The 27,837-nt window shown below is 42.6% G+C and overlaps 2 protein-coding genes across 16 annotated transcripts in view; one reads left to right on the forward strand and one right to left on the reverse strand.

The window, feature by feature from the left end:
• Positions 1-23,338, forward strand: part of CLVS1 (clavesin 1) — a 100,288-nt gene extending 76,950 nt beyond the window's left edge. For both annotated transcript variants that reach the window (XM_051771229.1, XM_051771238.1), the window contains exons 4-6: positions 6,335-6,445; positions 7,573-7,808; positions 22,177-23,338. In XM_051771229.1, coding sequence (XP_051627189.1) covers positions 6,335-6,445; positions 7,573-7,808; positions 22,177-22,264 — 435 coding nt within the window. In that variant the 3' untranslated portion in view covers positions 22,265-23,338. The remainder of the gene's footprint in view (positions 1-6,334; positions 6,446-7,572; positions 7,809-22,176) is intronic.
• A 122-nt stretch (positions 23,339-23,460) lies between these two features.
• The window catches only part of ASPH (aspartate beta-hydroxylase), a 109,879-nt gene continuing 105,502 nt past the window's right edge, over positions 23,461-27,837 (reverse strand). For all 14 annotated transcript variants that reach the window (XM_051770950.1, XM_051771002.1, XM_051770967.1 and 11 more), the window contains one exon: positions 23,461-27,773. In XM_051770950.1, coding sequence (XP_051626910.1) covers positions 27,623-27,773 — 151 coding nt within the window. In that variant the 3' untranslated portion in view covers positions 23,461-27,622. The remainder of the gene's footprint in view (positions 27,774-27,837) is intronic.

Raw genomic sequence — 27,837 nt, forward strand, 5'->3', positions numbered from 1 at the left:
AGATATATTCCTTGTTTTAGCTCACTTCAGGTCCCAATTAAAAAGGCCTGGTCTGACTCTGGATGAGCCAGCTGCCCAAGAAAATATCTGGAGCCCTTTCACTGAAGTGTGAGGTGAATGAGAGGACAGTGAATTGGGTTGAGAACTGGCTGAATGGCAGATCCCAGAGGGTCATAATCAGTGGCAGAGGGTCGAGTTGGAAGTCTGTCCCTAGTAGTGTCCTCCAAGGTTCAATTTAACTTATTCATCAATGATCTGGATGAAGCAGCAGATGCCTCCTCGGCAAATTTGCTGATGACACAAAGCTGGGAGGAGTGGCTGATACCCCAGAATGCTGTGCAGCCCTTCAGAAGGATCTCAACAGGTTGGAATGATGGGCAGAGAGGAACAGTCTGAAAATCGACAAAGGCAACTGCAGGGTCCTGCATCTAAGGAAGGGTAACCCCAGGCACCAGTAGTGACTGGGGGATGACCTGCTGGAAAGCAGCTCTGTAGAGAAGAACCTCGAGGTCCTAGTGGACAACAAGCTGTCCATGAGCCAGCAGTGTGCCCTTGTGGCCAAGAAAGCCAAAGGTATCTGGGGTTGCATTAGGAAGACCATTGCCAGCAGGTCGAGGGAGGTGGTCCTACCCTTCTCAGCTGTGGTGAGGCTGCATATGGAGCACTGTGTCCAGTTCTGGGGTCATCAGTGTAAGAGAAATGCAGAGCTCCTGGAGTGGGTCCAGTGGAGAGCTACAAATATGATTAAGGGACTGGAGCATCTCTCTTATGAGGAAAGGCTGAGGGAGCTGTGCCTGTTTAGCCTCAAGAAGAGATGACCTCATCAGTGTATGTAAGTATCTGAAGGGAAGGTGTCAAGAGGATGGAGTCAGGCTCTCCAAACAAGAGGCAATGGGTAGAAACTGATGTACAACAAGTTCCACCTGAATATGAGGAAGAACTTCTTCACTGTTCAAGTGACCACACACTGGAACAGACTGCCCAGAGAGGTTGTGGAGTCTCCCTCACTGGAGACGTTCAAGAACCGTTCAGATGCAATTCCATGCCATGTGCTCTGGGATGACCCTGCTTGAGCAGGGAGTTTGGACCTGATGACTCACTGTGGTCCCTTCCAACCTGACCCATTCCCTGCTATTGCTGAAAAGCAAGTTAGCTAGATTAGTACTGGGTTAGATGTGTTTATTCACACTGCAATTTCACCACTGAGCAACATGCTAATATGTCCAGCCTGGTTTTCAGATAAGAAGTGCCCAAAAGTAATTAGACCAATTCATATGCGCTATATTTCATTTACACCATTGAAATAAAATGTTAATATATCCTCAGAACTGGGTATTTTTGTCAAGGAATCAGGTCAAGAAAAGGCTCCATGATCCCATGGTCCATTTCACAGCTGACTCCAAAAAATGTACCTCATTATAAAATACACCTTCCCAAGGAATCACAAGTCATGAGAAATCAAAAGAGAATTCCTAAAAGCAAAAGCTCTCCAGCAGAAAATCAATTTCAGCTACTTTCACCTTGCCCCAGGGAAAGCATCAGAGACACTGAGTGGGGTGTGGGAAATGTCTCATACATCTTCCTGGAGCTGCACAAGGCAGACCTCCAGACAGGAGCTTTTCTTTCCAAGACAGCTCTGCTCTAATTAGGGACTCGTGTAAAATTAGTATGTTGCAGTTCCAGATAGTGTCTGGATGATTCCCACATCAAATTTCTTTGTTTTTAAAAAAAAAAAAAATTGTCTTTGTCCTTGCTCTAATTGACAGCCTTACAAATGCAGGTGGACTGAGGGATGAAGGTCAAATTGAGCTTATTGTGCTTAATAGGGCGAGGAAAAAAAATTAGCAGAAATTTACCCAGAGAAAGAAATGTTCCTTGATGTTTGTTATTTTTCCTGACCATCATGTTTCCTTTTCAAGGGTCTTCATGCATTTTTGGATGTACCTTCAGAACGAAAAGAAAGCAATTGCTTTTAAATAAAATTGTTATATGACGGGCTTTCCTGTAATACTTAATCTACAAATGTATCAGACAGAATCTAGTTTATAGACTCAACAATCTGTATTGGGTGGACATAAAATTAATTTTCTATATAGGAAAATACATCCTGCTCCATAGTCGACCTTTTCCAAAGGCAGGCTGCCAGTTTAAACCTCTGGCTGGTTCCTGTAGTTCTCAGTATTTAGACCTTTCTGGGTAACATGGTATTGTTAAGGCTGGTCAACATGTTCAAAAAAACCCACATTCTCCCTTGGAAATGAAGTCCAAATGACATTTCTCACTGAAGGTTGGGATTAATATAATTTGTGCATTCCAGCAAGAAGGCAAAACAATTTTCTTTTTCGGGTCCATATAAATTTCTGTGTCTTAAAGTTATTTGCTTGCTTCCCATCTCTCATTTACTGTTTTGTGCTTCAGACTCAGACTGTGTCTTCTACACTGACCTGTGCTGCTACAGTTCAGCCTGGGAACAGCTATGGCAATTTACTCCCAAAGAGCAAAGGTGTGCAGAACTTCTTCCTTAGAGATACAAGCTGTGAGATGGCAGCCAACTTGACAGACACAGAATTAATAAGAAACAAATAAATAAATAGAGAAATAAATAGAAGAGATTGGTGTCTGTGCCTCTTTTTCCCCTCATGAGGAAGTTGTAGACTGCAATGAGGTCTCCCCTCAGTCTCCTCCAGGCTGAACAAACCAAGTCACCTCAGCCACTCCTCATATGGATTCCACCCAAGGCCCTTCACCATCTCTGTTTCCCTCCTTTGGACACTCTCTAATAGCTTATTGTCTTTTTCATATGATGCCACTCAAAACTGCACACAATATCCAGGGTGAGGCCGCACCCAGGCAGAGCAGAGCAGGACAATCCCCTTGCTCGACCGGCTGGCAATGCTTTGCCTGATGCCCCCCCGGACACAGCTGGCCCTCCTGGCTGCCAGGGCACTGCTGACTCATATTCAACTTGCCATCAACCAGGACACCCAGGTCCCTTTCCAACATCTTATTCCCCAGTCTGTACATACCTCCAGAGTTGCCCCATCCCAGGGTCATAATCTGGCACTTTCCCTTGTTGAACTTCATATGGTTGATGATTGCCCAGACCTCTAATTTGTCAAGGTCTCTGTAGGGCCTCTCTGCCTTCAAGGGAGTCAACAGCTTCTCCAAGTTTTGTATCATTTGCAAATTTGTTTAGTGTCCCTTCCAGTCCTGTGTCCAAGTCCTTTATGAAGGTGTTGAAGAGCACAGAGCCTAAGATGGAGCCCTGTAGGACCCTGCTAGCGACAGTATGATGTTACCTCATTCACTATTACCCCCTGTGCTTGACCTGTGAGCCAATTGCTCACCCACTGCATGATGTGTTTATCCAGCTGTGTGCTTGACATTTTGTCCAGAAGGATCCTGTGAGGGACAGTATCAACAGCTTTACTGAAATCCAAAAATATTACATCAACTGGCTTCCCTTGATCAACTAGGCGGGTTACCTTTTCATAAAAGGAAATCAGGTTTGATAAGCAGAACTTTCCTCTCATGAAATCATGCTGACCAATTACTGCATTGTCTTTTCAGATGTTTTTCAGTACTTCCCAGAATAACCTTCTTCATAACTTTCCCAGGCACTGAAGTGAGACTGACAGGCCTGTAGTTTCTGGGGTCCTCCCTCTTGCCCTTCTTGAAAAGTAGGACAACGTTCACCAGCTTCCAGTCAACTGGGACCTTTCTGGATTCCCAAGACTGCTCAAAAACCATTGAGAGAGGTTTGCAATGACATCAGCCAGCTCTCAGAGGATTCTGGGATGAATCCTATCAGGTCCTATAGATTTGTAGGGATCCAGTTGGACTCAATAATCTTTGTGGGTCCCTTCCAACTCAACATATTCTGTGATTATGTGATTCTGTGAAATAAATAAATAAGCAAAGGTAAACAGGGAACATTCCAGTATATCTTAAGATTTTTTTAGAATAATCTGTGAAAAGTTTCAAATCTTAAAATTTTCATTCCCATGTGCGAGAAAGGCACCCAAATATTTGAATTTTACATGAGATGGCCATTTTATGGCTCTGGTCTGCTCTAAAACACAATTTTAGGTTATCACACGGTAGAAAATCACTTTGGACTTCACTTCATACTTCTGTCAGGCCATGTTTTTTCTAGGTGGGCTCGGACTCTCTGCAGTTGTTTCTTGGCTCAACCCAGTTGGAGTCACTACAACTTGCAGCACTGCAGTAATTTATCTCAGTCAGAGATGCATTCCTAAATTCTAATGAATATTCCCATAGCAGTGGAAATACAGTCATCTTTATTACAAATGAACGCCTCGACAGAACATCCTTAAAAAGAATCATAGAATCATAAAATAGAATCATAGAAAGGCTTGGGTTGGAAACAACCTTAAAGGTCATCTACTTCCAATCCTCCTGGTCATGGGCAGGGATGCCATTCACTAGATCAGGTTGCTCAGGACCCTATCAAACCTGGCCTTGAACACTTTCAGGGATGGGGCATCCACAATTTCTCTGAGCAACCTGTTCCAGTGCTTCACTACCCTCTGAGGAAGGAATTTCTTCCTAGCGTCTACTGTAAACCTGTCATCTCAACCCCTCTTTTCCCAGCTCTCTCAGTCTGTCTTTGTAGGAGAGGTGCTCTGATCCTCTGATCATCTTTGTGGTTCTTTTCTGGACTCACTCTAACAGGTTCACACCATTCTTATGTGAGAACCCAAGACAAGGTGGGGTCTTAAAAGCTCAATTCACAGTTTACTAGAATTTAAAATGGTATCACTTGTGATGTTGCACTGCTTGTCCTCCTTCAGGATGGCCTGATGACCCAACAGTCTTTCACAGAGCATCTAATATTGAGACTTGTAATGATTTCAGGTCAACTGACCTGAGTTGGAAGCAGCTGTATAGCAAAATACTGTATAGCAAAAGAAAAAGGTATCAATGCCTGTGGCTGCTCACAAACATTACCTGAGTATCATTTAGGATGACTGCCAAGGCAATCCATGGCCAGTGCTAAAAAGCGTGGAGAGTCCTGCTGATTTGCACTGCATGACAGGAGGTGGTGGACGCATACATAATGCTAACCTGGGGAAAAAACTGACCTTGAAGCAGCGCAGAAGCTCTACCAAGCAGGTGTATAAGAGGATTTTTCATATCATCTCACAAATCCACCCTGTATTCTCACCAGCTGTGCTCAATCTCTGATGCTCCAGAGGAAAGCGAGAGAAAACCCCAGGACACCCTGTGCTAATTGTGGGGGGAAGGAACCTACCTGCATCCCAGAGCCAAAGCCCTGAAGGAAGAGACCTGATTATGCTCTGCTTTACATGCTGAGCTGTAGGGGTTAGGAGCACACACAGGATGAGGACGGCTTCATCAGAATCTCCTTTCACAGTGGAGAGACGGGCCTCTCTCCTCTCCCTGGAAGCATATTTGCACACAGGAGCAGCAGTTGTCCCTTTATGCAATGCAAAAAAATTCCAGGGTCTTCCCTGACTGACATTTGTTAGATAAGATCGTAGGTACAAAATACCCTTCACAATATACAATAACCTTTAAAGACACGCCAGCAACCTCCTATGAAGCGTGCCAGGCTGGCGGAGCGGGGGTAGGATGCTATAGCGAACACCTCGCCAGCAGGACGTTACCTGCATACTAATGCCGAGGGTGTTTGAGCTCAGCCTGGCAGCGAGAGCTAGCGCGGCTCCAGCAGTTTCCATGGTGCTGTCATGGTGCGCTCTCCCTACACCTTCACTCATCAGCATTTCCCACCCATCCTCCTCCCTGTAATAAGCTGCTTGCTCACCCCGAAAGGTCAGCCATTGTAATGATGATTTTAGCAGGGGGAGGCAGGGAGGCCGAAGGGTGAAAAGGTGAGTGCTGAGCAGCGATGTGCGTGGGAACTGGGGGCTTGCCTTGCGCTGCACAATGAGAAATTAGAAAGCTTCCCCTCGAGGGAGCCGTGCTTATCAACCCCCTCTCACTTCCCAGGCCAGCCCAGTCAGATGCCCTGATGGAGTTAAAAAATGTTCATGCTAAGTGGCTGGAGACTCTACTCTAAATCATAGGCATCTCATCGGCAACTGATGCATCAGCGTGTGGAGGGGTGAAGGGACTGCCTCTGCCAACAGAGGAAACTGATACAAACGTTTCCAGGCGTCTGTTTCTGGTTTTGTTGGGTTTTTTTCTTTCTATTTTTCTTCTGCCCCCTCCCAGCAAGCCCAGCGCTCGTTTGCAGATGGAAAGAGGCAGATTCTTCCTCTGACTTTCATCCTATTGACTGCCGGAGTAAAGCACTACGACTCTTAACTGCCTTTCTTTCTTTCTATAGGACAGCTTTCCTGCACGTTTTGGAGGAGTCCATTTTGTCAATCAGCCCTGGTACATCCATGCCCTGTACACGCTAATCAAACCGTTTCTCAAAGACAAGACAAGGAAAAGGGTAATTAGATGGGGGTCGGGTGATGGAGGGTGGATAGGAAGCTGCAGACCTGGAGTAACCGAGTAGCTGCCTGCTCTCTTCTTTTTCTCTCTGCATTTTGCATATGGCCTCAGAGAATTGCTGCTGTTTTTAAACCTTAGGGTTTTCAGTGGTCTGGAATAAATCAATAACTCTGCTAGGGACCAGAAAGCCGTTGTCACAAACAAAGTGTGGATACATTTTACTGGGACATGCCCAGGGATAGAAGAGAATCATCAGTGTGGAGGGATTATTAGGCCTGGCTGAAGTTGCTTGCAAGTGAAGGAAACTTCAGCTCAACTCTTTTTGTTGGAGTAAAAATTCCTATTTCATTCCTTCAGGAACTTGACTGTTTTCACATGGTGGTGACTCACATGTTTCCTCAAAAAAATGCCCGTGCCTGAAGGCTGTTTTCTGATACTGCAGAAGAGGCAGATCTTCTCCACTGAAACCCATGTGAATTGTGGTCTGGCAGTCATTTTAGACATTTGTTCTCTGCAGTCTATCAACCAATGACTGGATCATCCCTCAGGAGGCCCCAGAGCCCACCCTGAGTTATGCCTGACTAGGCAGGACAAGGGTAGAACCAGCCTGAAAGCAAAGAGGGATTAGAGAGACAGATGGTGCTGAAGCAGCGCAAAGTGGCAACACAGCCTGGTACACCCCTGGGAAATGTCAGTCCTGGAGTGCAGAGCTGGTTGCCCTCTCAGATGCTGAAGACCTACTCTTCACATCTATTTTCAGTAAGATCTGCTGTCACCCTTTTCTTCTCACTTCTCTAACCTCTTATAGTAGCGATAATCAGTCATAACTCCTGACTTCCACTTCTCCTGATCTGGCACTTAAGAAATTGAAAGTGTCATGCGCTAAAAGCAAGGCAATCGGAGTTTTCAGAAGTATTTATAGTGCCAGGCTAACTCTTCAGCTGCCCACCCCAAAGCTAATACCCACCTCCTCATCCACTGAGCCAACCCCGAGGGCTTTAGAAATTCCCACCTGAAACTGCGCTGTCAACTAATGACACTCCACACCTCATTAGTGCTGCTATTATTGTGCTTAATGAAGTAAGGAATCGATGATGACTTTGAACTTTCTTTTATTTGTTAAAGATCTTTCTTCATGGTAACAACCTGAACAGTCTTCACCAGCTAATACACCCTGAATGCCTGCCCTCCGAATTCGGGGGGACTCTTCCTCCCTACGACATGGGCACATGGGCTCGAACGTTACTTGGTCCCGACTACAGCGACGAAAACGAGTACACCCACACCTCCTACAACGCCATGCACGTGAAGCACGCGTCCTCCAACCTGGAGCGGGAGGCCTCGCCCAAACCCATGAAAAGGTACAGTACTGCCTTTGAAATCATCTCTTATTTGGCTCTCTGAACAGGTTTGGCATAAATCTCACAGGAAGGGCTCATCTGGCTCAAAGAGAAGATGTAATTTGGCAAATGTTGATGGTAGGGAGCCCTTCACCCTGGACTGCGCTCATGGTGTGGTGGGAGAAAGGAAGCCTCTCAGTGGAACCGTAATTACTTGTCTGATTGCTGTGCATGAAAATGAGGGGAAATTAATGAGCCTCTGCACAGAACATTACAGAAAGTATATCAGAGTGAGATGCTGTTCTGTACGGTGCAGTGCAACCAGCAGCACTGCTTCAGTGCTGGTCCCTATTACTTGCCTCTGCTTTGCTGCTGCTGACCCAGTTGTTATCGATAAGGGATTTACCTCCTTAGAAATGTGGCTGTTGTACGATGAACACTGCCCTCTAAAGGGAAAAGGGGTTGGTTTTCTCCCTCTGCTTCTGCTCCTGCTGGCTTCATCAAGCCCTGTAAAGGCAGCTGCAGAGCTGTTCTTTTAAGAGCTCTGATTTTAGTTCTAGTGATTGTGCATTTAGCTCTGAATGCTCAAAATAACACCTCTGGAGAGTATCACCCTCAGCAGTTTGGACTGATTCCGGGGATGCAGTCAGGAAGTTGGATACCTGGCACAGGGTTGTGGGTGGTATGGCTTAGCCAACACCAGCTGCAGTGAGTGGTGGCCAGGTCAGCTCCCCTGTGTGAGTCTAACATCTGCGCTCGCCTCACCCTTGGCATCCCACTCCGTGAAACTGCTTTCCATGGAGATCGCAGTGATGCTTTCCTCGCTGCTGCCACTTGATGAGTGCAGTGCTAACAGGCACGGCATCACTCTCTCTGACAGGGAACGGCCATCATTTTGTCACAGCAAAATCAAAGCTGACAACACAGACAAGCCATAATGTCATGCAATTAATTTTAAAAGTCTTTCATCTTCAGAGGAAAAAGAAATGCATTCTTGATTCACAGCTCCCTCCCAGGTCAGAGGGATGCCACACAGCTGTGTCTGCAAAGTGAGGCCTCGTGCAGGAAACACAAACACTTATGACCGACATCAAGGGCTCACAGGGCCACAAGACTGAGGGGCTATGAACTGCAGTCATTGCACTGTCAGCTGCATTGTCAGCAATTCTTACTACTGACTGCCAGCCAAGACTGGGAGCTGGGTTGAGTTTACAGAGCCTGTCCCAGAGAGCTGATTTTAATTTTTTTTTTTTTTTTTAATATTGACAGTGAAACAGAATAATCTTAGAAAAATACTGACTAAATATTTAATTGTTATTAAAACACATCTCAAGAGTATACATTTTAGCTTTATAGAAAGAAATTTGTAGGTTTTTAAAGCTCCAAAGTGTTAGGAACTGCTCACAGGTAAACCCTCGCTGAGGAGAGGATCCGTGACTGCGAAGGAGGGAGGATCTTATCATGCCCTTAGGGAAGAACCTCGGCTTGAAAATTAGTTCAGTGCCAAAAAACCCTGCCTTGAGGCAAAGCCTTCTTTTTAATCTGTTCACTAATACAAAAGAATATTAATACAAATATGGGGAGTGGATGAATCTAATTTGTCATGTTGCCTCTGGGCAGACTAGATCTAACTTTTAGCCTAATTTTGTTACTCAGCAGTTAAGTCAATCATCTGATCTTGCACCCTGTGGTCATTATTTGTTGTTAGAGGTGAAAAGTTCATGGCTTCAACAGATTTTCCCCTCTGAGTATTTGCTTTGATTCTTCTTCCCCTGAAATTATGGTTTGGCCTAAGCATAGGTAAAAGCCTATGCTCAGAAAGCATGATTGTGTGCTTTATTAGATTTGTTAGACCAGATTTATATCTAAGGCATCTTAAAAGGTCTCCAGACTTCTACCAGCAATACCTGTCTTTATATATCTCCCCTCCTTGCCTCTTTAGGTTCATATATCTCTAAGACAATGAGAAACTCAGGCTATGGCTGAGATTCCTGGTTACTCCAGGGAGGTTTACACTGTACATAGGTGATCTCCTAACATTATTCTTCATCTTAAATATAAGTCCCTCACAATTGTCCTATCACTTCTCCCCTTATTAAAGCAATTTTGTAGTTTCACTGAAAATCTCTCCTCTACTCCTCCTCTCACAGAATACATTTTTAGGTAACACGTTAATTTTGTGTTTCTCTGGTGAAATGTTGGGTTTAACCAAAAAAAAAAGTCAAGGTCACTGACCTTTTCTTTAGCAACTTATTCCTCTGAAAGGGGTAAATATATAAAGACTGAGCCTTCTTAGGTTTCTACAATTTAAGGATGAAAAGCCTTGCTGAACAATTATGGGTCCTCTTCTCTCTGACTTCCCAGGTATCACTGCAGGTTTACCTGCCCAGTAATCCGTTGCAGGGAAGGGCAGTGCTTATGGGAGGTAGATTTATCCAGAAGTCTGGAGCTACAGTGGCTTTTCCCCTCTATGGCACTGTCCTGCTGCATGACATGGTGCAGAGTTGCAGCCCCTCCTGACTCTGTGGCCACTTGATGCAAAGCCACGCAAGCGCATCCTTGCTTGAGCTGCCACTGGACCAGTACTGTATGAAAGCATTCTTAATCTTTGAGCTCAGTGCTGCTATAGTAACTGAGTCTTGCACTGTGACCACAGAGAAATGTCCCTGTGGAATGAAGTGCTGCCATCCCCTACAACTAAATATTGTTGTCACCCTGGGCACAACCTACTCCAAATATAGTGTGCAGAAATTTTAGTAGCAGAGATGCTGAGAAATCAAGATATGATTTATATATCTTGAAGAGAAGTGACAGGAAATGGAACCAGAGAATAACTGTTGTAACCACTTAATCTCTGTTAGCAAATGAATGCAGAGGGGGAGAAAGAGGGAATTTTCAAGAGGTGTCTGAGGCCAAACTGAAGTCACTGAAAATTAAAATAAATCTCAAAATGCAGACCAGGAAAAAACACAGCACCAAGCAGCAGTGGGAGGGGCTGAAGCTGGTGCAGGTACATGCCTGTATGTTGGGTTTGGGACTGGCAGCAGTGCTTTGGCTCCCATCATCAGGGCAGGTGCATATAAATTGAAACAAGTTCACCTGAGAGTTGTGGGAGACTGAGGAGAGTGGAGAGCGCATTTTTTCAGCAAGAAGCTATAGAAGACAGTGCTTCGTTCAGTCTCTCAGAGCAAAGGTTGAAATGGATTTGAAGGGAGTAAAAACTGGGGACAGAGAAACAGGTATTTGAGAAAAAGGACAACTCAGGCACGGAATCAAATAGGTATAAGCTGATCAAAGTATACCTTGGCTGCAAATGAGAGTTGGTTTGCTAGTTATCATAGGACTGAAACAGCGTGCCAATATGACAGTCTAACTGATACACAAGTGAAAGGTCTAATATGAACAGTTGAATATGAAGTGGCTACGGGAGATTAGACTTGCCTGTCAAAGTCTCATTAGGTTCCAATTTCTGGGACCAGAATGCGACCTTCTTCCTATTCACAGGCAGGAGTGGTTTTTCCCTGTGACTTGAACTTGCACAAGATTTAGTCTCAAAAAAGAGTCCTTGTTGATTTCAAAGAATGGAGGCATTGTAGACGGGGATAAGGACTGATAATCCTCTTAGAAAAAGACTGCCACTGACTCCAGCCACTGACACAATCTCAAAAATTTTGAGATTGACAAGTTTCTATAATATGGAAAATCTTTAATCAAAACCATTGCAATTTTTCCACCAGTGGCCACATGAAGCCCCACTGGGGCAAAAGCAAAACAGTGGAAATTGCACTCCCATCTGCAGTGTTATCTCAGAACCCAAGGACTGTATGAACAGATGGGAAACAAAGCAAAACAGCTGATGACTCCACATAATGAGTCTTAATGGCCAGAGGGAGGGGGAGGAAGCAACAATAACAAAAATTCATTCAGAATATATGTTTATTAAGATTCAGCTCAGTGAAGTCTGAAATGGGCAAGGTAGTAAACATGCAAACCAGCACTGATACAGTAACAGCAAAGTTTGTTTAATCCAAGAGCTTGGCCACATCCATTCGACAGTCCTGCGAGCAGCAATGGCAACAGATCCTTCCCCTGTCTTGGTCCATCTCTTCTGAAGGGCCTGCATCCACACAGGGAGCCTGTCACTTATGAGCTTTGAGATTTGAGAGCAATGTAAATGGTGTGGCAATTTGGCGTACAGGGAAGAAAGTCACCTCCCTTTGAGCTGTGGCCAAATATTCTGTGAGCCCTGATGGTCAGAAAGGGGCCTTGGGTTGCTTTAATCAACAGGGAGCTCACACAAAAGCAAAGCGTTTGCCTGAGGCGCTCATGCTGGCTTTTGTTGATGAGCTGTTGTTTTTAGGAACAGCTGGAGGTTTTATCTGGATGTGCAGTTTAATGAATAGTTATGGTGGGTGGTTAAGCCTAGCAGTTAAAGAGTCAGGGACTGCTCTCTACATATCACTGTGCCAATAGGGCATAGTTTTTTGGCCAGCCACAGTTGGAGAAGCATGCCTGTAGTTATTCGAGTACCTAACCGCAGTGGGTGAGCATCCCTAGCTGGAGGGATGGATTCAGTGACGGGGGAAGATGTGAAGGAGCTCAGTTCTTTGAAGAGTTTCCTTTTTTCCCCAGTGTCACCCTTGCTCTTACACTCAAGTCCAGCAGCAAAAAGTAAATTGCAGCAGCACATTACCTCCGTGTCACTTGCTTCTGCAGCTGCATCTGGGTCACTTCTTGATGTCTGAACTGGGTCTTCATCCAAGTGACAAAGAGTGTTCTCTGCCTTTGCTTGTTCCCTGTGCAGGCACTGAGCACAGCCTGTGAGCTGAATGTTCTTTCTCTGCCTTCCCAGGCACCAAAAAAGTGCTTGCTTTTAGCTTGCTGCTGGTGCAAATAGGCCTGAAAACCTACTGCAATTTACAATTGCCCTTCAGAGAAAGGAAATTTTACCTAACAACTACATATTTATTCTGGCCAAACAGTCTGTGCTGTTTAATGAAATTTATTTAATCAAAGTTTAATTAATTATAACTTTAATCAAATTTGGGGGTAAAAATTATTCTTAGGATAACATGGGTTGCAAGAACATTGCTACCGCTGAGTCAACCTTATTAGAGACTCAGTAAATTCAGAGTTAGGGTAAAACATTTAAAGTAGATCCAAACACACTAACTGTGAAAATGTACAATCTGTGTATTAAGACACCATTACATTTTTCTGCTCTGAAGTAGAAACTAATAGAATCATAGAATTATAGAACCATTTATGTTGGAGAAGATCTTTAAGATCATCAGGTCCAATCATTAACCCAGCACTGCCAAGTCCACCACTAAACACTTAGGTGTCCCTAAGAACCACATTTACATGTCTTTTAAATACCTTCAGGGATGGTATCTTCACCACTTCCCTAGGCAGCATGTTCCAATGCTTGACAACACCTCCAGTGAAGAAACTTTTCCTAATATCTAATCTGAACATCACCTGGCATATTTTAGGCCATTTTCTAAAGGACTTGTGCACATAAAGAGGCAATGACCTGCCTAGTGGTTTATGAAAAGCCCTCATATTAGGCATTTTGAAAATACAGCAAAAAAGCCTGTAAGAATGCATTGCATTGCATTGCATTCTAACTCAGTGCTATTGAGTTAGAGCATGTGGATTTTTATGTCCTAGATTAGAGTGAAAGGATTTTAAAGTACAGATTAGGGTTTGCCATTATTGCCTCCTGATGTGTGCATTTTCAAAAGCCTGATATTCAAATGAACTTGCTGCTGAAACTAATTGTTGTTTCTCAGAAACAGGATCCTGCTTCCAGAAGGAAGGGTATTACAACTGGTACACACTAATGCCGACTGGAACAGTTTTAGATCCAAAAGGGGCCATTCATGGGGGTGACTTATGTAAGGTTTTTATTTATTCAGACTGGTTCCTCCATATGCCCAGCTGGCTGTGCAAGGCAGACCTTTCTAGTTGTTATCCTTAGTGCGACCTTAATGTTCCTTCGCCATATGTTTCTGCTTTTATGGGTCACGTTTTATGCCGGTTCACAGTCAGCACCAATTAACTGCAGAAGTAGTAAAATACCAGCAAATAAAAATCAGTATGAAAATGTGTGAAAACCTCCCACTGCCCGTGGATGGCACCTAGGTTGCCCTGCTTGTAGCTGGGGTGCATTTCTACTAGTTTTGGAGGAAAAGAAACTCCTTGTGATAAAATAGCTCTATAATACGCAAAACCTGTGGTGCAAGGCTTACATTCGTTATTTTATTATAAATTATTTTAAACAATGGAGAATTTATAAATACTTCCACAGAAATGCTTCCCCCATACAGAGATGATGAATGAGACTCATCTTGATAGTAAAGCAGGTGTTCCAGGGACATGCATATCATGTAATGTATACATTACCTAGTAATACAGATTATTAGCTGTTGAACAGTTTTATAGCTTTTGACCAGAGTTCTGCTCATACATCAGAGAGAAATGGAAAGGAATTGGTGGATCTGGCACATTAGGAGGTCCTAGGGAAGCTGCAGGAGAGATGGTTCAGAATACCCTCAGGAATAAGCAGTGAGAGAAGCCAAGGAGATCCGAGCTGCAAAGCCACAGCTGAACCAAGGACAGGAGGGACGGATAGCTTGGTGCTAGGGATGCCCTGGGGCAAAGCAGGAAATCAGTTGCTTTCTGAGGACACTGGCAGCATGGGTTTCATCTGTTTACAGCACTCAATTCCCAGTGCATGGGCGCACAAACACAGGCTGGAGGTGGGAATGGCAGAACCAGTGGTGTTCAGTCTGCCTAAAATATTGCATTGTAAATTATGTCTTCACCTGGCTATAAATTTGCCAGAAGTTTAGTAGTTTAGATTAGAAACATGACACTTAATAAAACAAATGGTTTTACACTGCTTATGTCTTTTGCTGTCCTGTGAAAAATCCACCTACATCTGGCTGAATTACTAGCCTTTGAAAGGGCAATTCACACATGCCCTGTAGAAACATATTTAATTTTAGCATTTAATGGCCCCAAGGATTGCCTCATGCTTTAGCTTGGCCTCCCATCATAAATAAACTTGTTCAGCTTTGGTTGATGGTTCATGCCTGCAATGTGCATCTCCTGTCTAGGCTATGGGGTGCAGAGGGCTTTTGCAATTACAACTTTTACTTGTGATCGCTATTGTCCCTACATTAGGCCATTCTATAGCAAGACATGGAGCCAGGATTTGGAAGACTGACACCTCTTGCTCTCAGGGCTGCATCCTCTCTGCTCTTGGCAGGAGAATTGGAGAGATGAGGATTTAGCGGTGAACCCACCTGGGATACTGGGCACTTGGATCACTGGGATGGAAGCTGTAAGGCAGACTGAAAGATGAGGTAGGCATAACAGACTGGAAGCAGCTGGGCTAGGGTGCACACTTGGTGGGCAAGCATTTGCTTGCTGATGGAGACCAGGAGTGATCCTTTGGTTCAGACTGTCGGGTGCAACACTGGAGAAGCAGATCCTGCTCTCACTCTCCCCCTGAGCCCCTGTGTCAGGCTGGCAAGTAGCTTAAACCAAATTTCACACAGATGGTGAGATTGCATGTTGCTTATTTTCAACCTGCCAAGCTATAGACTTTGGGGTATAGAAATATCCAACACGTGCTTTGAACATTCATGCTGTCATTTAATGCTGAGGACTCTGCAAAATCAGACCTTCAGCACTGGGAAATGGGCACCCCACATTAGAGGAATACTTGTACCCTAATCTCACTGCACTTCAGCTCTTCACGTGCAAAATGAAAATTAAAAGAAAACCAACTCTCACAGTCATGCTATGGCAGTTAATGAATTAGCATTTAAGAGGCACACAAGTGCTGCATTGATGAACTCCACAGAAAAGCTCAGGAGGGAATTAACAAAGGCTATCTTCAGAGCAGGCTTGGACTAATATGCAGCAAATGTGTCACAGAGCCACACGCTGAACTGCTACAAGAAAGCAAAATAAATAGCCACTTACAGCACAGCACTGTCTGAGCTGAGCACTGAGGGAGGAAAGAGCTCTCTGAGAAATAAGTGTGTGCCCTTGGGGCCAGGGAGCAATGCGGGGGTCACAATACCCCCACACACCTGGCCAAGTGACTGCTGCTCCCACAGCCTATATTTTGGTTTTTCACACTGTGGTGGTGCTTGACTTTTCAGCCTAAATAGTGCATCTGCAGGGTTGCTTTCATGCTGTAGTGCTGTTCTTGTTAAGAACAGGAAACTTCTGATGTTATGATGCGGAAGTAGGAAGACTGGTCCCCTCTACTCTCAGGGCTCCATCTGCCCTGTTATTGCCACACAGCAGTGAAGAGACTATGATTCAGTGTCTGAGATTTTGAGAACTGGAGTCACTGGAATGGGAGCAAAAAAGGCAGGCTGAAAGATGAGGCAGGAGTAAAGGACTGGAATGTCTCAACAAGGGAACTTGAAGTTGTTGGGCTAAAAAGAGCATTTGGTGGGCAAGGAGATGGGGATGAGCAGAAAAAGCATAAGTGGTGATGACAAGTGCATGTGTGCGTGTTCATGAATATTCATAAAGTTTGGGAAGAAATTTTTTCATTAGCTGGCCTGAAATTCGTTTTTTAAATATCAAATTCTGCATACTTTATAGTAGCTCTGCTGAATCTGCTGTACATTGGTGTTTGCTGCTGCAGTGTTGTCTTTATTTGGTCCCACTACTAGGCTTACCTTTTGATAGGTGACATATGGGACTCCAGGGGATTAAGTGTCTTCCAGGAACTCCTGTCTCAAGCAGGTTCTCCTATTCCTTCTATGTGACAAAAAGCATGTGGAAGACTCAGTCTATAGCAGAGAAAGGAAATGAAGAGGCCAAGCTCCCATCCGTGCCTTTCTCCTGCCCTGGACTTGGGATTGTGACCTAGGCAAAATTTTGACACAGAAGCTCAGAGCACTTAGAAGTGGGAGATATATGGCAAATCCACACTGATGAAGGAAGACTGAGATGTGCACCCTAGTTCCCAGGTTGGTGGCACAGACCAATTTCTGTCTGTATTACCCAGGGATAGCCTCTGCCAGAGGAGTCTGGCTGCATTTGCCCTGCATAGTGCCTAGCTCTTGCTCCCCTCTGGGTCTCAGTGTCCTGAAGATATGAGACTATATGTGCTGTGTCAAATACTTAAGCATTTCTGTATGTTTTCATGATTCAGAGTGCCTGCAGCAAGCTGAGAGCTGTGTCATAGCCCACCAGAGAACTGGTTTTACAGCAAGTGCCAAAGGGTATGCACTGCACCCCAAGGGTGTGGTGTGGGCTAAGGGACAGGTCATGACTGGGTGCCCAGCTGGCCAGGCCACGGTTAGAGCCGAAAGCGGTACAGTGTCATCCCTACCCCTCTCTGGTGCACACCCTGCAGTGAGCTGTGCAGTGGAGACAAGCAGCCGTGGCCAGATGTCAGGAAAGGAAAGGCATGGAGAGAGCTGTTAGGCATAGGTAGGATGAGGGGTTTTGTGCTGGGCTTCACTCTGCAGCAGTTGCCTCTTTAGCAGTGCGGGCGCACTCACAGTGACTTCTTCACACAATTAGTTAGTTAGGCACAGATCTGGGCCAGGGTTGCCCTGACTTTGATGTGCCAAGGCACTACTCAGAGACCTCTCCCTAGGGTGTGCTCACCACGAGGGAGAAAGGTGATCACTGCTGCCACAGTGGCCACAAAGTCAGCTTCCATTTGGGAAGTGCAGCAGCTTGCCACTGCTGTCCTGTTGGCTAAGCCCTGGACTGGCAGTAAGGTTATGCCACAGTTTTCATGCTGCTTTTCCCCTTGACTCACAATGCCAGTGGATCACTTCACAGCCCAACTATGCCCCTAGACATTGATGCTGCTGCATCTCTTTGCAGTGCTGTGGTTGGTGTACCAAAGCTGCCAGTCCAGGCAGGTCTCTGCAGCACAGTACTCTGCTATCTTCATGCAGAGTTGTGAGCCAGCACAAAGAGAAGCTGCAGACTTACACTGGTAAGAGATTTGAGCAGGGCTTATGAGCCTGGGCAGAGAGCCACATGTCATGGCTCCTGTGCTGGGGTTGTGCACTGCTGAGCAGGGCTTGTGGCATCTGCCCACACCACCTGGGAAGCATTTCATTTTTAAGTGCTTTCAATAACAAAAGAGCACCTTTCACACTCGTACATCTGCATTGTTTCTGTGATACTGGGGAATAAGCCTTGTTTTTCCCACTTGATAAAGCCATACACTGAAGGTGTGTTGCAGAACACACTCTGAGGTGCTGCACCACCATCTGCAATCTGATGGGAAGGGAGGAGGGCAGAGAAAGAAATGCCTGTCGATACAAACATTCATGGGTGTGATTTTAAAAAAATGCTTATTATGTTTTATAGAGGGAATGAATAATTGGGAGATGAAAAGCACTGAGATACTGGTGAAATGTGAATGGAAGTTGAGGAAAATGAGCAGATGGAAGGTGAGAGTTAGAAAATAGAGTCATACTGTGACCTGCAATGTGTCACTGAGAGTTTGAAGCCTCCTGCTCTTAGGGAAAAAAACATGCCACCCTCCTTTTTCCACCACAAACACCCTGAAAGGAAGGCCAGCACAAACACATCCTCACTCCTGTGGGCTGCAGCACATCAGCATTGCTGTGATGAAAAGTATAAAATGAGGGATCAGAGAACTGGAAGATGTCTGTTCAGACAAAAGTGCTATGATATTCTGGTAGTTACTGTTAGCTCAGTGCTAACTGAGTTATGGGAAACAAAACTGATGCCCAACACACATCAATTCCTGTGAGCTGAACGACAGCAGCTATACTCTGACAAGAGCCTCCTTAAACCAGTGCAGCTAGAAGGCCTGCATCCAGTCTTCTTACATGGTTTTTGACTGAACTGCAGACAGTTGCATTAAAGTGACCACACACATAAAGCCATCTGTTCTCTTAGATATTGATGTACATACCTATGCAGTGCTGTCATTTGAAATATATGGCTGGCCTGCTGGAGAAACAGCTGGGTACTGTTGATTTTCCAGATTTCCAAATATTCTTGCTGAACAGTATAACAACCATGGGGGGGTTGATTGACGCTTTAAATGGACCACACTCAGATGGTACCTAGGGTTCAGAAGTAAGACTTGGAATTCATTTCTCTTTACATTTTCACTTTGCTCTCCTAAGCAAGGTTATCCAGCCTTGGAATCTAGGGTAGTAAAGTCTATGGGCATTGACTTGTCTTTTAATTGCTTTGGATTTAGCTCCCACCCCACTGTGATCATGTACTTTTACAGGAGTTAAGTCTCCTGCATGGATCATGTTAAAGAAAGACAAGCACATTGTCTGCCAGCTTAGGGCAGTGACCCTATCCATGTGATACAAACAGTTGTCTACTTTTGCTAAAATTTAAGTCAACCAGATCCTCCACAAACAAGCATCTTTCAAACTGGTTCCTGAGAATTTTTAACTGAAAAAGGAGGAAACCAGAAGTCTTTGAATTCAGTTATGCTCATTTAAAATTCCAGAGTTGCAGGACAAGTGTCACATTTCTGGTGAGTATTGAAGGTAATATAGTGAAGGTGAATATTGAAGGTGTGAGGCAGTCCAGGCCATGATATGTAGGAAACATTGCCTCACAAGTCATGAAACCTGTTCTTTCTGGTGTTAACAGATGAGAACTCATCAGAACAGGGACTTGAATGTAGGTAACCAATGAATCATAATGTTTAGACCATATGTTTAGAACAGGTCAGATGAATAGCACCCTGGGAATGTTTATTTCTCTCTGTCATTTATCACACAGTGACCATAGATGTCTGATGGTGAGACACATCAAAACACAAGTGACTAAAATGTATTGATAGGAGGAGGTGGCCAATGCAATTTTTGTTTCCTGCTTAGATGATTAGTTCATTCCTTGCCTAGGTCAAAATGACTTTGACATGTCTTGAACGTTAGAAACTAGCTGCATTCATTCTTCTAAGTGTAATTAAATTGTATGATTTTAGGCACTACGATGGCCTCTTGGCTTCCACCTGTTACTCCAGAAGGACAGGAGTCCTCTACAAGTCTTATAAAACCCAGAGTCACAAGCATTTTTCAGGAAAAAACAAAAACAAAAACAAAAACCCCCTGATGTATTAGGAAAATGGAAATCCAAACACAAGTCCTTTTTTTGTGGTGTCTTAGAAAATAGCGATGATTGTTCAAACCATGACTGTGCCCTTCAGACAGATGTGAGAATTGCTTATTTTAGGATATATATTTCTGCTAAAAGCAGCTTTTAGCAGAAACAGAACAGAAATTGTTGCTGCAGAGCTTAGCAGATACGAAAATCCCAATTTGATCCCTCTTCACATTATTCAGAAAGGCTGGGCATAGCATTTGAATCATTTGGCATTTTGAATTTGGAGGTCAGGTGGGTTACAATGCATCTACTTGATGCTCTGGCTATTTTGTCTCTGTGTGAAAAGGAATTGCATGGGACCTGCACACAGAGCTTGGCATTACATTTTTCCCAAGGTGGTGTGAATCCAAGTACCAGTATGGAGGAGAAACTGGTATCTTGCTGTTCTAGATGCAAGAAGTTTTGTGTATGTAATGACATGAAAGCAGAGGTGATCAGCTGTGACCACAAAAGGCAAAATTGTGAGATTTTTCACAGTTGACTTAGAAAGGAAACTTTCTGCTGTGTGCTGGCAAATGCTGCAAAGGATATGAAACTTTTTACATCCATTGAAGGGCAGTGGATCAAGCAGAAGCAATACAGTGGTGACAACTATTAATCAGTACTATTTAATAATAATTTAATCTGGTAATCCAGAAAAGAAAGTAAAAACCTGCTAATGTTGTGATTTAAATCCATTCTGTATCAGTTTTGAAGCCATATGATTAGTTTTTACTGCCATGTACTAGAAATATGTAAATTGCCATTTTGCATAATGTCCCAAAGCAGTTGCTTTTCTATATTAAAATGCAATCATAAACATTATGCATGTCACATATTTGTAAAAAATATGCAGAGAAAACATTTGGGCAAACAAAATTTTTCTCTGAAAATTTTGGCATAAAATCTTCCCATTGAGCAACCAGTTTTTATTATCTTTCTTTGGAGATTTTTTTTAATGAAATTTTTTTATTATGCTTTAATGAAAGCTCCAGGCATAAGTATAATTATGATATAAGTTATTCACAGTCATGGTATTCAATCCTGATCAAGTGCTAGAGTTCCAAAGGATGGAATTTATTAAGGATTCTTATCAAAAGAGAGGTGACATCTAATTTCATGAAATAGCTAAAGCTTAAATGAACAACTGGGAACCACAAACACATCATGTAGGGAGTGAGAGCTACCCCTAATTAAAAAAAGCTAACCATGAGAAAACTGGCTCCTTAAAATCATACTATGCACTATGTGAATGACTGGGCTGGATGACTCTACCCCCACTTTTGAAAAAGATCCCTTTATAAAAGTTCCCGAATCACACAGTGATTTTGTTCTAAAGCTCATTGTCCACTCCAAACTTGCTAAGAGGTAACTTCTAGCCCAAAGCGGAGAAAATGGAAGATAACAAATCTCTGTAACAATAAACTCATCAGATCCTCCTTCAATAGGCAAACATTAGAGCACACAGACCTCAGAAAATGAAAGAGTCTTGAATTTTTCCACCATTTTAAGCCCATTCAGCTATTGTTACTGCAAGAAATCATGATGTTCTACTTTCTCTAGCGTTTACTCATTTTTTTACATGTTGGAGTTTTTTGGTCCACTAATAACAACGGTTCAGTTATGCTTCCCACCTTGAAGACAGAAATGAGTATAAAATAGACTAACCCTGAATAAAGTTCTCCTTCAGGGGTGTAGACAGGAAGAAAAACTGCAGGACTGGGCACTCCAGAAGCTTCCTCATTGTCATATTAACTCTGGCTTCTTCATTGGTCTTGTGTAACTCATGGTAGCCCTGCCCCTTAAATTCCTACATCATGTGATTTGTCTACTTGTATTTCTTGAGATTTGCAACAAGCATGAGCTGAGACTTGCCCCTGCAAGCACTTGACTGCTTTCCAGCAGTCAGCTTGCTTCACACAAGCAGTTCTGCCTAGGAAGACATCAAGCACCCACAGACCTCATGGTATTGCAGGGTCAGGTCTTTAAGTTGGTGAGCACGTTCAGCATTATGGATAGTAGGTAAGCATTAAATATTTTGACACCATTTGAGATTTCCAGTGAGTCACATCCCTGTTCGTATTTAAAGGAATGTTTCTCAAATTCCGTATGCTTTCCACAGAAAATAATTAAGAAGCCATAAAGATGAAAATGGACTAAAGCAAAGAAAGATCATAAAACAAAACCAGGAAGGTGAGTGCTTCTGCAGCAGTCCTTGCTAGCACGTGTGTCTTCTTGCTTTCAGGTCCCAGTCCGTGGTGGAAGCTGGCACACTGAAACACGAAGACCCGGGGGAAAGCGAGAACACCCAACCACTGCTGGCTCTGGACTGAGGTCCCACATGCCCAACAGACACAGATCCATGAACAGACTTCCACCGTACCAGAGACCCACAGAGCACACCACACACAGACACATGCACACACACATGTGTTTTGCTTGATGGCAAGTCCTTCATGTTTCCTGACCAAGTAACAACCGTCACCAGCCATCCGTCCGTGCGGCCGATGCTGAACAAAAACTGAGAAATTTCTATTGACACAGGAATCTGTCCACATACAAAGAATTTCTTTTTTTTTTTTTTTTGAGTTATGACATTAAAATATTGGAAATGGTGGAACTGCATTCTCTGTTTAAAGAAACCAGGGTATGTCAGTAGTTTTCCTGAAGACTTCATCAGGGATGTTCATTTTATAGAAGCTAAGGGGTTGAGTTTTAAAGAAAAGCATCTCGAATTTAAACTTTGCATTGTAATCAGTAAGTGTAATCTGTGTCAGAGGGCGGAATCATCATTTACACAGTATTTGAGTTTTACAGAAGGATTTTGCATTTAAAAAAAAAAAAGAAAAAAAAAACAACCAAAAAAAACCCCCCAAAAACCCCAATGCCAGCATAATGCCATTCAACATGATACTTTGTGACTGCCTCATCCGTGCTGCTTATATAGGGGGGAGGTCGCATTTCACAGTATCTAGCAAAAATTGTTCTTAACTTTTGAAGCCCTCGTAAAACTGTCAGCTAAAGTGGAATGAGCTGTGTGGGCAGCAGACGCGCACAATTTGAAATGCAACTATTTAACTTTAATGTGTTTTTCCACAGGCAACTCAGGAGCCTATTAGATATGTGTGTGTGCATGTGTGTGCACATGTGGTGGTGGTGGGGTGCCAGGGAGACCCATTGGACACATTCAGCAGTGATTAATGGTTCAATCCAGATTGTTTTATTCAGGTCACAACAACAAATGAAAGCTCTGCAGAGCCATTTACCCCCTTCCCTCCTGCAGTCAAGGAAAGGTGTAGCCAGAAGGGAGTGCTGATTGCAGACACAGGCCATGGCTAAAATGGAAAAGGACAACTTATAATTAATTATTCAGTACCAGCTTCTGCTAGAAGGAAATGCTGAAGAATAGAAGAACTGAAATGCCAAAGATCAGTTTGTTATTTCTCTCTTTGCTCTAGCTGCAAAGAATACCATCCCTTCATTGAAATGGAAACCGGATTAAAGAAATAAAAGAAAAATCATTATCGAATTGCATGTTCAGTGACTTTATTTCCTAAAACAGTTACAACCACTGTGCACACCTTTATTCTTCAATTATACTGCCATATATTGGCAATTTACTAGAACAAGTGGTTAGCAACAACATATCAAAGGTAGCAGAGTAAACCATACATACAAAATGAGATGATAATAGGCACAAGGGTTTTTAATGTGCCCCTGGAACATTCACTGAATTCTTAAGTGTTACACTGAAGTGACAATATAGTTCAAGTGGACACGGTCAGCCCTAACAGATGGACTAACAAAATACTGCCTTTATCTACAACAACATTTTATGCCTGCACAGGGCAGAAAGGACATCCTGCCAGATCCTATCAACACACCTGGGACTTAAGCACCAGTATTTGTACAGAATAACCTCACTCAGACTAACCGCCTCCTACAGCAACACGTTATTGATACAAAGCCTGGCCTCCATGATAAAGAGTGAGTCTTTAAGGCAGTGGATGGTCCACGCAAGGCAACACAGGAGTTAGAAAAAGAAGCAGAAGCTTGCGGCTTCCAGGAACATTAAACATAGAAGATGATTGAGCCCATTTATCTTTGGGATTTCTTCCATTCCCAATCCCCTGACATTACCACCTATTACAGGATGTCAAGTCCCAGTAGAAGGATATAGCTCCCTTCCCTTCCCTGGGCTCACGGACACTCAAAGGCATTTAGATTTGTCAAAGAGAACTTGCTTAAAGCAGAAAGTAAAAACTTAGACAAAAAAGACAGACATTGGCTAGTATACTGCAGCATTAAGGAAGAAATACTTTGGTTTGTGATTTTTCTCTGTTAATACAGAGAAAACCACCTAATCTCTGTTACCCCCACTGCCACTGAGTCTTTGTGATGATCTGTTACAATCACTGTTCATTGAAGTGGGTCTTGTTCTGTCCAAGAAGTGCAAATATCACTGAAATCCAGCCCTAGAAGATCAAACCTTGCAAAGGATTAGAATTATTTCTTTTCTATAACTGTGATATGAATAAATACATATGATGCCTTGTATATAACTGTATGAAGCTTGTATTTAACTGTAGGATCTTATAGAGACTGTGCAAAAAAGGTAATGACAGGCAGGATGGAACCCACCTCCTATCATCATGATGAGTATATACTGCCTTATAGACTACATTGCCCTTGTCTGCCATTTCCTTCTGTAAATAAACCTAACTAAAAAAAAAGTTAAATTGCAATGGATCTCCATTTAAAAAGCATTTCCATTCATTTCTTCTCTTGGCACTTCAATGCTGAAAATCTTTTTCAAGACAAAATACCAGTTGGCAAACAGGAATACCTAAAATAATATACCAGTTGTTCACTGCATAATTTCTGTAGTCTGCTATATGTATCTTCCCCATGTATATAGCTAATACAGTAACTGTACCTAACAAAACAACATGCTCTCAGCTTCCTGCCTTGTAGGCATGGAGTAGATTCACTTCAGTGTTGCAGGAGCTATTCATAGTATACCTTGTCTTATTAAAGGCACTTAAGATTTTTAAATGGCCAATGTATCACTACACAATCTAATGAACAGTGCTACTCCAGCACACACAAGGCTTGGGTAGATTACTTTTATCCATTTGCCAATTTTATCTATTTGTCAATTGCAATTGGAAAAGATAAAGTATGAGTCTTCAAAAGAACAATGAAACAATATGAAGGATGGCATGGATTTTCATAAATAAAACTCCAAAATTTTACCTTTAGCATTTAATCTGAGCTATAGAAACTAAAATGCAATATCAATAAAAATATTCCTAAACCACCAATTTTTGTTTCAAAAGTTTTTGTTTCTTTCTTTACAAACTGTCTTTATTTAAGAGAATTACAAAATAGTTTATAATTTATACTGCTTGATCACTTCACAGAGATATAAAATACAGCCTCTGATTTAACAACTACCAGGAGATTTAAAAAACGTTTTTACTCTTTTATCCCTCACAATAATGAGTACCTTATTTCCACTTTTGCATAATTCTCCTAATAACCTCCAGAAGTATCTTTAAATTTTCTAAAGTGTGAAACTTATAAATCTTTTCATTTTTCACTATTATTAACTGAGAACTGTTACTTTCTTGTACATTGTGTATAGTCTCAGGATTATTTTTGATATGGACAACACATTAAAACCTAATTATCTTAGCTGTCTAAAACTGACTCTTGATCAGAGAGGGTTTATCAGTTTACTATTCAAAAAGGAAATTAAAGTGCACACTTCCAGAAACTGGTTACACTAATTTATGGTGCAATCACCATGTGTTATATGGCATTACAAAATTTAATTACCTAGTAAAATACAAAATCTGAAGAGCATTCAGCTTATGGGAATGCAAAGCTCTTATCTGTATTTTGCTTTAGCAAATGCAGCATTCAGGTCACAATATTTAGGTACCACGACATAGTCTCTGCAGTAATAAACCACTGAGTATTACACAAATAAGATGACTCTTCAGTGTCCTTTGGACAACAAAGCCAAAGCTGTGGAGACTAAGTAACTTCAATGCCTCCTTGCTTAGTGTTTGTCTCTTACAACCCTCAGAAGCGATGCCACTGCTCTGGATGAGTCCTGAGCATCCCAGCACAACTGTCCACACCCAGTTGGTGTTGCAAGTGAGTAGGTCACAGCCTGACATAAACATCACAGTGCAACCTCTGGTCTCTCTCTCCTGTTAGTGTTCTTAGAAGTTAATAGTGGAGAGTCCTGCACTCTCCATTTCCCATTAAACAGTACAGACCCGAAAGACTTGACAACTTCTTAAACATCCAGCAAGTTCTCTTTCTTGAAAATAGGCCTTTCTACGATATAGTAAATTCCGTATGGCAAATACAGAGCATCCTGTAAACAGTACTGGGATCAGACTCATTCAGCATTATGTTCTACGTTTCAAAATAAGGAAAACACCATTAGATCAATTAGAGGATCATTCTAGTACTCTGTAGGATACTGGTGGCAGAAGTTAATACAAGTTAATAACCTGAAGCTCTTTGTCTGCTCTGCATTCTGGCAGGAAACACAAGTTAGACCTAGTCCTTCTGCCCAAAACACAAGAAATTCTTCATATATTTTTTCTCTGCTGAATGACCACTCAAGGGCAGCCAAGGAGGAGCCCCTGGAAAGAGGTGTCCCAGACCCTTGCTGAGTAGAAAAAGGATATCACATCACCAGCTTTTGTAACGACAGGAAAAACAGCAGCTCACCATATAATCCTATGAACTGTCAAGCACTTTACAATCTGAGCCCAGAAATGTCACATTTGCTCAACATTTTCCAAAATCACATTATCAAACTGAAAGTTGCCTGCTAACTAAGAGAACTATTTTGTTTTAGAAGAACAAAGCTTCACTAGGCAGCTGATTATGCAAGTTTCTATTTGCATTTCCAGGAAGGCAAAAGAAGGCCACACTCAGCAAAAATTAAATCTGTTCATACATAATGTTTTCCTTCTGCAGATAGCTAGAGACACACTTGTATATATAGTGTTTTTTTTTAAAAAATAGTGGTTAATTAAAGAAGATTTGTTCATAATTAAGCTAGAAAAATACAATTACTCAGGTAGAAAAAGTACAAAACTCACATTATCCATTCACATTATCTACAGTGATAACATAGGGACGTTCTAAGCCTAAAGCAGCTAACATTACAACTGCAGACTGATTTTCAAAGTCGGTTGTGTGCATACGTTTGCAAATATCTTACATATTGCTTCCCAGATAAAAGCCTGGGAAGTATTTCCTAGATGTAGAATCATAAATCTTGTGCCTGAATGTGGTCAAGCATATGACCAACTGACTGGTTCTGTACATATAATATAGGCATGGCAAAACCATCTGCACATTCCTCAGTTTGAAAATCCACACCTATTGCTTTTTGGCTGACAGAATTCGTATTTTCAAACTTGCAGCCAGAAAAACAATACACATCAGTGCTGTATCGGTATGAAACAAAAAATGGCTTCCTTTTTTTAGTTTTTTCCTTTTTTTTTCTTTTTTTTTTAAACTAAGTCCTCTCTGATTGTAGAATGTCATCCTTTCTTATCCTTAAAATACTTGTATACTTCATATGCTGGATAAATTAATCCCATTTGCATACTCCAAAGAGTTAAAGCTCCTCTGTGCCACATATCAGAAGGAACCCCTTAAATAGCAGGAAGGGTGCGTCTCTGTTGTGCTGTTAACTCAGGGTGCCACACATCCACAATGAATATCAGGCGATAATTTTCAGCATCCTGCCATACTTCATGTTCGAAAGAGTCATCAAAAATAAGAACTTTCCCTTCTTCCCAGGCTCTGCAACACAAAAAAGAACATACTTTAGTGTAGTATTCGAAGGGCCGTGGAGCAGGCAAGCTAT

The sequence above is a fragment of the Manacus candei genome, unplaced genomic scaffold (genome assembly GCF_025592945.1).
Source record: "Manacus candei isolate 608988 ecotype Guabito, Panama unplaced genomic scaffold, ASM2559294v1 h1tg000008l, whole genome shotgun sequence".
Taxonomy (NCBI): Eukaryota; Metazoa; Chordata; class Aves; order Passeriformes; family Pipridae; genus Manacus; species Manacus candei.